We start from the raw sequence: 12793 nt of genomic DNA, 5'->3' as shown, positions 1-12793 counted from the left end.
AGGTTCTTGATTTACAGAATCAATAAATGAAAACTCCATCAGTGTGTTATTAAAAGCTGCTCTATGGAAGATTTATAATCAATACATGGATCAATAACACAATAATACATAAGTGTAAGTATAACTCTACTTCCTGTTTTATTCTGAAATCACTGCAGACACTTCCTGTCACTTCATACTCAGTTTCCTCTTCACAACTCACCTGTTTCTGTTCACTTCCTGCCCCTGCTTTTATCTCGAGGTAACCCCTCAAAACAATCATGTGACAATCAATGTGCAGTTTACCTGTGTAGTTTTACTAGTGTAGTTTACCTGCATAGTTTTCCGGTGTAGTTTACCTACGTAGTTTTCCTGTGTAGTTTACCAGTGTAGTTTTACTAGTGTAGTTTACCTGTGTAGTTTAACTGCATAGTTTTACTAGTGTAGTTTACCTGCATAGTTTTACTCGTGTAGTTTACCTGCGTAGTTCTACTAGAACAGTTTTACCTGTGTAGTTTACCTGTGTAGTTTACCTGTGTAATTTACCTGTGTAATTTACCTGTGTATTTTACCTGCGTAATTTACCTGTGTAGTTCTACTAGTGTAGTTTTACCTGTGTAGTTTTACCTGTGTAATTTACCTGCATTGTTTATCTGTGTAGTTTACCTGCGTAGTTCTACTGGTGTAGTTTACCTGCATAGTTCTTCTAGTGTGGTTTACCTGTGTAATTTACCTGTGTAGTTCTACTAGTGTAGTTTAACTGTGTAATTTACCTGTGTAGTTAACCTGTGTAGTTTACCTGTAGTTTACCTGTGTAGTTTACCTCTGTAGTTCTACTAGTGTAGTTTTACCTGTGTAGTTTACCTGTTTAATTTACCTGTGTAGTTTACCTGCGTAGTCTTACCTCGCGTAGTCTTACCAGTTTTACCTGTGTAGTTTTACTAGTGTAGTTTTACCTGTGTAATTACCTGTGTAGTTTTCCTGTGTAGTTTTACTAGTGTAGTTTACCCGTGTAGTTTTACTAGTGTAGTTTACCTGTGTAGGTTTACTAGTGTAGTTTACCTGTGTAGTTTACCTGTGTAGTTTACCTGTGTAGTTTTATTGGTGTAGTTTACCTGTGTAGTTTTACTAGAGTAGTTTACCTGTGTAGTTTACCTGTGTAGTTTTACTAGTGTAGTTTACATGCGTAGTTTTACTAGTGTAGTTTTACCTGTGTAGTTTTACTAGTGCAGTTTTACCTGTGTAGTTTACCTGCGTAGTTCTTCTAGTCTAGTTTACCTGTGTAATTTACCTGTGTAGTTCTACTAGTGTAGTTTAACTGTGTAATTTACCTGTGTAGTTACCTGCGTAATTTACCAGCGTAGTTCTACTAGTGTAGTTTCACCTGTGTAGTTTACCTGTGTAATTTACCTGTGTAGTTAACCTGTGTAGTTTACCTCCATAGTTCTACAAGTGTAGTTTACCTGTTTAATTTACCTGTGTCGTTTACCTGTGTAGTTTACCTGTGAGGTTTACCTGCATAGTTCTACTAGTGTCGTTCTGCTAGTGTAGTATTACCTGTGTAGTTTTACTGGTGTAGTGTTTTACCTGTGTAGTTTAAATCGTAGTTTTACTAGTGTAGTTTTACCTGTAGTTTTACTAGTGCAGTTTACCTGTGTAGTTTACGTAGTTCTTCTAGTGTAGTTTAACTGTGTAATTTACCTGTGTAGTTACCTCGCGTAATTTACCAGCGTAGTTCTAATAGTGTAGTTTTACCTGTGTAGTTTACCTGTGTAATTTACCTGTGTAGTTAACCTGTGTAGTTTACCTGTGTAGTTTACCTCCATAGTTCTACAAGTGTAGTATTACCTGTGTAGTTTACCTGTTTAATTTACCTGTGTAGTATTACCTGTGTAGTTTACCTGTGTAGTTCTACTAGTGTAGTTTTACCTGTGTAGTTTACCTGTGTAATTTACCTGTGTAGTTTACCTGAGTAGTTTACCTGTGAGGTTTACCTGCATAGTTCTACTAGTGTAGTTCTGCTAGTGTAGTATTACTTGTGTAGTTTACCTGTGTAGTTCTACTAGTGTAGTTTTACCTGTGTAGTTTACCTGTGTAATTTACCTGTGTAGTTTACCTGTGCAGTTTATCGTTGTTTACTTTGTCTCTTTACATGTTGTAGTTTTTCATGTCTATGTTTACTTCCTGTTTCTCTCAGTCATAAGTTGTGTTTGTGTCACACTGAGACTCAGTGAGGTCAGTGAACGCATCATCAGTGTTTTTACTGCCGACACTGAACACAACCATGCGTCCATCAATGGACAGACACGCTGGAGCTCGACCAATCAGAGACAAGGATGCAGAGAAGCCACGGATGGCAGGAACCACTAAGTAAAACAAGAGGAAGTGATGTCACGTGTTGTGCGTTTCCTGTCTCCTTGGTTCTGTGTGAGCAGCTCCATGTTTGGAGATCCTCCTGTGATGATTTAAACCTGGTGACGCTCGCGTTGACCTCAGGGCGGAACAACGATGAGGACGCTTCTTAAAGCAGTAAACATGTATATTTATGTAGACGTGTGTGTGTGTGTGTGTGTGTGGCAGCTCTGCGTCTCCTCTAACTGCTACTGACACTGACTGTAAATGTCAACATGAGGACGAGAACAAAACGGTGACAAACACAGACGGCCAGTGGACGTGCACCTACCCAGATCTCCACATCTACATGCTGTGTGGACATGAGAGAGAGGAGGACAAAGTAAGTCACATTGTCATTTTTACAAATGACACATAAAAAAAGAAAGAAAAATAAACCCCCACGGCTCAGAGATGATAGATTTAATTTTCAGACTCAGCTGAGGAAATCTACGTCAGATTAAGTCTACGACGTCTTAAGGACAAGTTTCACGTCTTTATCTCACTGTTCCACAGACTTTTCCTACAGGAAACTGAAGTTTATAAACCACTCACTCTACGACGTGAAACATGTTCTTAAGACGTCGTAGACTTGAACTGACGTAGGTTTTGTCAGGCGAGTCTTTTGTTAAGAGGCTAAAATCAGTTTTTGAGAATAAATGGAGAAGAAGCATGTGAAGTTAGATGTTGTAACAACAGTCAGGAGATGTTCCTCAGTGTGTTCTGGATCAGAGCTCTGATGTTTGTGGTGTCGATGTGGTGTGATGACATCAGAGGAAGTGAGGAACCATGTGACGTGTGTGTGTGTGTGTGTGTGTGTGTGCAGGCGACACACTCACCCCGTCAGCCTTCTCCTCAGTGTTGGCCAGCATCTCCTGAAGCGCTCGCACTGACAGCGACTGCTCCAGGACGAAGGTGCAGATGGAAAGATCTGGAGGCACATTCTGAAACAACGTGACACACACACAGTTTTTAAACGGTTTCACACATTCGCCTCATTACACACAGGAAGTCACTTCCTCCGTCAGTGCCTCAGTACCTTGGAGTTGGAGATAGACTCGAGGAAGCAGAGTCTGTTTCCGAAGCCTTCGGCAGCCAAACACAGTTTCTGTTGCTCCTTATGGATCGTTGCCGAGCACTGTAGCACCACCTCATCGTCCTACACACACACACACACACATTATGCTAAGAGAGCTTCCTCATCTTCTTCATCAAATCAGTAAAGGACAATTAAGAATCAGTCAGGTGAAATTAAGTGATATTTTAAGGGTTTTTTGAAGTGTGGCTGACTGAGGTATTGACACAGTCAGAGCTGACTGCACTATGAGCGCCCCCTGCTGCTGAGATCAGAATAAGAAAGGTAGGAATGTTCCCAAACAATGACAAGATCAGTTAATAAATTACTCATATAATAAAATCTAATCTCAGTTTAAGTCTACGATGTCTTAAGAACGGGGCTAACTCAAATGACCTGGGGGCCAATGAGCATCTAGTCTGGTCAAGCGGGGGCCGACATAGAGGTAGGCAATATAAGATATTCATTATGATATTAGATGGAATTGCAAAATAAAAGTGCCTTTTTTGATATAAAATGATTCACAATAAAAACATATTTATGATGCACAAAACAGAGAATTAAATAGAAAATTTAAGGATATCTGTGATTAAAACAGCTTATGTAATTTCATGTTGAGTGCAATACAATTAATAAAGCAACCCAATGTCTTATTACTGTTATAAAAAGTATTGCTAGCAAATATTTAGTATATTTGCTAGCATATTTAGTCTTATTCCATCACCTCACACAGTGGTGGGCGGGCCGCATGTAATCGATTGGAGGGCCACCAGTTTGACACCCCTGCTGAAGAACACGTTCACGTCTTTATCTCACTGGAGACTTTTCCAACAGGAAACCCCATAGAGAAAATCAGTGATTTTAAAATCACACACACACAGGAGTTGTTGTGTCACCTCTGGTGCTAGCTGCTAATGTTAGCATGCATCCCTAACAACTAATAATATAATTCAGCGTTCATTTTTTTAATGCCATATTAGCATATTAGCACATAAATCACCTACTTTGCAGCCTGAGACACTTAACTTCACTCACTTCAGAGAAAACAAAATGACTCACTCTCCCACACCAAATCCCATAGCTGGTCTACTGCTGCCTCGTGTGGTCACTTTGTGTCACTGAGGTCAATCTGAAGGAAGGATTTCAAACGCCAAAATGACAAAATAAGACATTTGAACTTAGTGATGGTGGCGGCAACTCAACAACTCCTGTGTCTATGTAACGTAAAATCACTGATTTCCTCAAAGGGGTTTGGTGTGGGAGAGTGAGTTTGTTTCTCTTTGTGTCCTCGCTGTCAGCGGCCATGTATTCACTCAGGGGAAACCTCACGTCACATGACACAGTAAATACAATAACTCATCATTAATGACTGCTCCAACAAACACAAACTAATAAACCAAAGAGATTAGAGCAGAAAAGAGCTGAGCCACAGAGTTATTATTTACATTATCACACACACACACATCAGACATTCTCTCCCTCTGTGTGTGTGTGTGTGCTGCAGTTTGAATTCCAGCCTTCTATGGAGAGAGAGAGAGAGAGAGAGAGAGAGAGAGAGACTAACAGAGTCAATGGAGGAGAGTAGGACAGAGGAGAAGCAGTAATGTTTTTAATAAACATTTACACTTTTTCTACAGTTCCTCTCACAACCACTAGAGGCAGACACAACAACAGCAGTGAGGTCTCACCTTCTGTCCATCTGCTGAGAGTCACATGATGACAGACGCCTGTGTTATACCTCTGCTAACTCTGCTGCTAACTCCATGGCTAACTCTGCTACTAACTCCACTGCTAACTCCATGGCTAACTCCATGGCTAACTCTGCTACTAACTCCACACAGCTAACTCTGCTGCTAACCTACAGCCACAGCACCCACAGCTATGCTGCTAACTCCACAGCTAACTCTGCTGCTAACTCCACAGCTAACTCTGCTACTAACTCCACAGCTAACTTTGCTGCTAACACCACAGCTAGCTATTTTTTTTTAAAGTGATAATAAAACAGATTCTGATATGAACACAGACACACAGACACACACACACACAGACACACACATTATCTGTCTTTGTCCTTAAAACCACATCTTAGCAGTCAAACAGCTTTTAGATTTTTTTCTAAAAGGATCAGACAAAACAACCTCAGGTCCTCACACACACACACACACACACACGCGGACACACACATGCACACACACATGCATGCACACACACACACACACACACACACACACACACAGAGTCATAAAATGAAAACACAGCATCTTACACAACAGCTTATTCAACAGCAGCAGAGGAAACATTAAATATGATGACCTTCCTGAAAACAGAGACACAAGAGACACACAAACCGAGACACACACAGAGACAGAGGACACACAAACCCAGACACAAGACAGAGACAGAGGACACACAAACCCAGACACAAGACAGAGAACACACAAACAGAGACACACACAGACACAGAGGACACACAAACCCAGACACAAGACAGAGACAGAGGACACACAAACCCAGACACAAGACAGAGAACACACAAACAGAGACACACACAGACACAGAGGACACACAAACCGAGACACAAGAGACAGGACAAAAAAACAACAAACGACGACAACAGAAGGGGACACGAGATACGGCGACACAAGACAAAGAGAGACAGAGGACATGAGAGACACATACAGAGGACAACAAACAACGACAGACAGGGGCTGAGGGGGACACAGGGACACAGAGGAGACAAGACACAGGGGACACACCAGAGACAGGGGGACACAAACAGAGACAAAGAAAAACAGAGTCAGAGGAGGACACAGGACACACATGAAGACAGAGACAGCAACACATCGACATGAGTTCAATCAGAAATGTACACATAATCAATCACACAGACAGGTGTGTGTGTGTCTGCGTGTCAGTGTGTGTGAGAGACAGGGAGCTGTATTCAAGTGTCCAGCTTTGTACAGCATCAGGGATTTTGGAAACACACACACACACACGCGCGCGTGCGCACATGCACACACGCAGTGGGAGGAGGGTTTTTAAAGCTTGGCAGAGAGAGAGTGGGGGAGGGTGGGGGAGGGGCAGTGATGATGTAATGATGTGAGAGAAGCACAGGGAGAATCTTCACTGATCAAATATTGATCAGAAACTCAGTCACAGCGAAACATGACTCAGCACATTTCACAATCCATTCATTTCACCACGATGACGGCCGTTATGAATAAAACGTCGTTACGTAAACGATTATCGTCAATAAAAGAAGAAATAACTCATTTTCTTTGGAGTTGAACTCAGAAAACAAGGTTCTAAAAGACGGATGTTTGAAGAACCTGCTGCTGCAACGAGCTGTTCCACTCCAGACCACCAGGAGGCGGCAACACCACAACCAGAGACAAACATGACAGTCTTAACATGGAGAAACTGGGAAGGGTTTTTTTCTGATGTTGGTACAAAGAAAGGTTCCTATGAAAGATTCTGGGAAACATTCTGGAAAAGTTTCTCCATCCTTTCAACTGGAAGGTTGTAGGTTCAATTCCTGGCTCTGCTCGTCTGCATGTGTCCTTGAGCAAAGACACTTAAGTCCATGTGGCAGCGTGTGAAAACTGTAATGTAAAGCTCTATGTAAATACAGACCATAATACCAACTCTTCTTCTTCTGATGTTATTTGTTAGTAACGAGTAACAAAGAGAGGAAAATAAATATAAATAAGAAAGTTAAAGTACAGATACGTGACACACACTCACGTGTAACCTGAATACAAAGAGTTTTCTGTTCTGGTTCAAACACAAAAGTAGGATAAAGTTTATGTTTTTTTCTGACCCTGCGTCGCCGACATGTTCACACAGAGTATTATGGTCTGTGTGCAGCGTCTCATTCATCATGGCTGCCTCCACCAGCACAACTATTTCTAGGAGACTAGGAGACACACACACACACACACACACACACACAGGTCAGTGCTGCAGTGCTGCTGCTGCTTTTTCTTTTTTTAAGATTCTCTTCAGGTCGCCTCTGAAAGACACAACACAACTCTGCAAAGTCCAAACTTCATGTGAACTGACCCACATGTGACTTTACTTTGATGTTGAAAAGGTAACTCTCCCACACCAAACCTCATAGAGAAAAGCAGCGAGTTTAGCTGGCGGGGACACAGGAGCTCCTGGTCTACTGCTGCCTCGTGTGGTCACTTTGTGTCACTGAGTTAAATCTGAACAAAAGACTTTTAATGCCGAATTTACTCAAATAAGACATTTGAACTTAGCGATGGAGGCAGCAGTGGATCAACAACTCCTGTGTGTGTGATGTTAAAATCACTGATTTTCTCTATGGGCTTTGGTGTGGGAGAGTGAGTGGTTTACAGTGATGTAAATTTTAAAGATAAACGGTCACAGCTGTGTTGTTGTTATCCTGATGATTCCACGATCATTATGGGATGAGTGTCATCGTAAAGACACGGATCATAATTACACATGTTTAAAAGCTCTCGTCTCCTCCTCTCCTTGTCTCCTCTCCTCCTCTCCTTCTCTCCTCTCCTCCTCTGTGCTGGAACATTCCGCTATGATCAATCAGATTACATAAGAGCACTGCAGTGAGAAGCAGCGAGGACGAGAGACGCACACAAGTGAGAGCTGCCTCTTCTGTGCAGACACACACACACACACACACACACACACAGAGCAGCAGGTGTGTGTGTGTGTGTGTCAACGTCAGGTTAAAAAAACTGAAAACCAAGATTCGTTTTGCTTCACAGGAAAAAAACCTGAGGTAAAATATGAAAAAAAAACGGAATATCAAACTTGTGAAATGTACAAATGTGAGCGATGTCGACGCGAGGACGAGTCACGATTTATCGGGAAAAGAAACCAGTTTGAGTCAAAAATGTGATTTATGTCAAGAGCCACAAGGGGGAGCTGTTGTTGAGGTCAGGTTAGTGCTGGAACTGTGACTCACAGCACGACCTCTGTTCATCTTTGAACCTGAGAAAGGTCAACTTCAAAGCACCTGACCGCCCACACACACCCATGCACACACACGCACACACACACACACACCCACACACACACACACACAGACCACTAAGTTGTGGTCATAAATTAATTTTTCCTCATCAATTATTTATCTCTGGTGAGTTTGAGTTTGTTGTTTAATAAAATCTGAGCAAGGAAGAGGAGGAGGAGGAGGAGGAGGAGGAAGAACCAGGGCAACAATCACTGACACACACACACAGTCTTGTACAGCGTCCTTAGTGAGGACACTCAGACATAAAGCAATTCCTAATCTTAACCCTTAAACTAAACCCTGACCATGTGTCTGGCCTGTAGGTGGCGCTGTAACTCTGTAACTCTGCTCCAGAAATACAGGAGAAACTGAGAAGACGACGATCACATGACAAAAAAGAAAGAAGAAAATCAGAACGAGTGAGGAAAGAAAATTAAAGTTAACGTAAAGAGTTAAAGAAAAAAACACAAGAAGACACAGACAGAGGGACACAGAGACACAGACAGACACAGATAGAGACACAGACAGACACAGATAGAGACACAGAGACACAGACAGACACAGATAGAGACACAGATAGAGACACAGACAGACACAGATAGAACACAGAGACACAGACAGACACAGATAGAGACACAGATAGAGACACAGACAGACACAGATAGAGACACAGAGACACAGACAGAACTAGAGACACAGACAGACACAGATAGAGACACAGACAGACACAGATAGAGACACAGACAGACACAGAGAGACACAGACACAGAGACACAGATAGAGACACACAGAGACACAGACAGACACAGATAGAGACAGATAGGGAACACAGAGACACAGACAGACACAGATAGAGACACAGAGACACAGATAGAGACACAGACAGACACAGATAGAGACACAGACAGACACAGATAGAGACACAGAGACACAGACACAGACAGACACAGATAGAGACACACACACAGACAGAGACAGCCACAGACAGACACAGAGAGAGACACAGAGACACAGACAGAAGGACACAGAGACACAGACAGACACAGATAGAGACACACACACACACAGACAGTGACAGACACACAGATAGAGACAGAGAGAGACACAGAACACAGACAGAAGGACACAGAGACACAGACAGACACAGATAGAACACACACACACACACAGACAGTGACAGACACACAGATAGAGACAGAGAGAGAGACACAGAGACACAGACAGATACACACACACAGACAGACACACAGACAGAGACAGACACACAGACAGACACAGAGAAATGAAATCTAACATGAAAACAAAATCTATTTTTGGATCCATTTTCCACAGTAAACTGTTTTTTTTTAAATCTCTCAGAACGACGAAAAACACTTTGGACGATGATTCCCCTTAACTTGTTCTTGTGTGAACGTTTTCACCGGGAAAAACAAAACGTCAAAGTCTTCTCACAAAGTCAACGTCTGTTTTCACCTTTCTCTTGACTTTCACCTTAACTTTAACACGTCTTCACCTTAAAAATTTTAAGGTGAATGACATTTTAAGTTCATCTGTTTTAAATAACATCTGTTTTAAATAAAATTTACACTTGTGTGTGTGTGCTGTCGTTTACATCTGTTTTAAATAAAATTTACACTTGTGTGTGTGTGCTGTCGTTTACATCTGTTTTAAATAAAATTTACACTGGTGTGTGTGTACTGTTGTTTACATCTGTTTTAAATAAAGTTTACACTTGTGTGTGTGCTGTTGTTTACATCTGTTTTAAAGGGGACATATTATGCAAAATCAAGCTCAGCGGTGGCGAGCGGCGATCTGCCTAAACTGCCCGGAGCACCGGAGCTGGTCACCGGTGGCGATCAGCGGTGCTGCACTCTCTGTGAAAATCAGTTAGGGGCATAGGGACAGCACCGCTGATCGCCAGATCGCCGCTGGCGATCAGCGGTGGCGAGGTCTCCAGAGCACAGTCTCCGGTCTGATACAGCAACATGCAGTTTATTCAGCTCGCCGCGCGCTGCTGGTGATCATCAGTGCTGTCCCTAAGTGTTTTTAACTGATTTACAGTTGGACAGTGTTCGGCTCGATCCTTATGTAGGACGTCTCTTCCTGTGACGGCACTCTCGCTGTTTTCTGCTCACGCTGACATGTTGATATTGTCAGAGAACTAGTGGAGGGAGGGGGAGACGAATAGAGCTGTAAAGTGCTGTAAAGAGGACAAATAAGAAACGCCCTGGAAGAAGTGGGTGTGTGTTTGCCTGTGTCTCATTTGCATATAAAGGGACCATTCTCAGGGGTCTCAAAACTGTCGTCTGCCACTAGGGGGCGGAGCCACTCGAGTGAAAAATACTACTTATAGGAGCTTCAAATTGACAACAGAATTTCAAAATAAAAGGGTCTGTGTTGACGTCGTCCTCTGCTTTAAAAGATTTAAATGAATACAATAAAAAAACGTCACAGGACATTTTAACACTGCAGGTTTCTCCAAATATAGAATATATAATATAAAATACAACATCACGTTATTTCACGACAAAGTTGCGAAAACAGGCACGCGAACATGTGGACGACGAGTTAAGAGAAGAGTGGTCACGTGACTGAGGACAGGAAGACAGGGCGACGGCAACACACACACACGCACACAGGGTTGATAGATGGTCGGGGAATTGTTCGTCTCTGAGAGAAAATAACATTTAGAAAACGAGGAGGAAATCATTAAACTTTCATACGGTGTGTGTGTGTGTGTGTGATGTCTATGTTGGATTTTTTTTTTAAAGGCCAAGAAGTGGGCTGAGTGCAGGGGGTGTGGCCTGGTGGAGAGAGAATGGGAGGAGTCTGGGACAATGAGCCTCACTCTGATTGGACAAGAGACTGGTGTGAAAGTCAACGTTCAAATCTGAATGCAGTAGCTGGTGTTTGACCAGAGGGGGCAGTAGATACGAGTTATATTACACTTATACACTGGTTTAGGACCAGTGGTCAGCAACTGGTGGCCCGCGGTCCAAAACTGGCCCGCCAGCATTTTAATATCCGGTCCTCTAGATTAAATAAAATTAGCCTGTTAGCCTAACAGTCTTCAACTGTTTTGGAACAACATCGATTCATATTCACATAAATCCTAAAATGTTGGGAAAATTCTGCAAATCTTTTTTTGTGGGGCTCCAAAACAATCTCCTGTGGGTCCCCACCCCAGTGTTTGGGAAGCACTGCTTTAAATAACCTTGTACATTTTACTGTGTGTGTTAATAAGTGTGTTGTGCTGTGTGGGACAGTCTCTGTGTCCTTACAAGGAGGACGCAGCGTCCCTGATGAATTTAGGACGAGGGTGAAGTGGCAGAATGAGGACGTGAAGACAAACAAAGAGACAAAGACACACAACAGAGTCACAGACTCACAATATCACAGACTCAGTATCACAGACTCACAATATCACAGACTCACAGTATCCCAGACTCACAGTATCACAGACTCACAATATCACAGACTCAGTATCACAGACTCACAATATCACAGACTAACAGTATCACAGACTCACAGATCACAGTATCACAGACTCACAGTATCCCAGACTCACAGTATCACAGACTCACAATATCACAGACTCAATCACAGACTCACAATATCACAGACTAACAGTATCACAGACTCACAGTATCACAGACTCACAATATCACAGACTCAGTATCACAGACTCACAATATCACAGACTCACAGTATCCCAGACTCACAGTATCAGACTCACAATATCACAGACTCAGTATCACAGACTCACAATATCACAGACATCACAGACTCACAGTATCACAGACTCACAGTATCACAGACTCACAATATCACAGACTCACAATATCACAGACTAACAGTACACAGACTCACAGTATCACAGACTCACAGTCATATCACAGACTCACAATATCACAGACTCACAGTATCACAGACTAACAGTATCACAGACAGACACAGACTCAGTATCACAGACTCACAATATCACAGACACAGTATCAGACTCACAGACACACACTCACAACACAACTCACATATCACAGACTCACAGTATCAGACTCACAATATCCCAGACTCACAATGTCACACTCAGTATCAGACTCACAATATCACAGACTCACAGTATCAGACTCACAATATCACAGACTCACAGTATCACAGACTCACAATATCACACTCACAGTATCACAGACTCACAATATCCCAGACTCACATATCACAGACTCACAATATCAGACTCACAGTATCACAGACTCACAATATCCCAGACTCACATATCTCACAGATCACAGAGACTCACAATCCCAGGACTCACAGTATCCCAGACTCACAGTATCCCAGACTCACAATAT

At 42.4% G+C, this 12793-nt stretch overlaps 1 protein-coding gene across 4 annotated transcripts in view; it reads right to left on the bottom strand.

Moving 5' to 3' along the window:
* ryr2a (ryanodine receptor 2a (cardiac)) overlaps nucleotides 1-12793 on the bottom strand; it is a 76034-nt gene that overhangs the window by 60103 nt on the left and 3138 nt on the right. For 3 of the 4 annotated variants that reach the window (XM_044014261.1, XM_044014259.1, XM_044014260.1), the window contains exons 2-3: nucleotides 3410-3529; nucleotides 3210-3314 (exon numbers count right to left, since the gene is read on the bottom strand). In XM_044014261.1, the coding sequence (XP_043870196.1) occupies nucleotides 3210-3314; nucleotides 3410-3529 (225 nt within the window). Of the gene's footprint in view, nucleotides 1-2662; nucleotides 2684-3209; nucleotides 3315-3409; nucleotides 3530-12793 lie in introns of all 4 variants that reach the window. The other variant, XM_044014258.1, reaches the window with a different exon arrangement.

This window comes from Solea senegalensis, linkage group LG18, assembly GCF_019176455.1.
Source record: "Solea senegalensis isolate Sse05_10M linkage group LG18, IFAPA_SoseM_1, whole genome shotgun sequence".
Lineage (NCBI taxonomy): Eukaryota > Metazoa > Chordata > Actinopteri > Pleuronectiformes > Soleidae > Solea > Solea senegalensis.
This window is presented reverse-complemented; position numbering and strand designations above follow the sequence as displayed.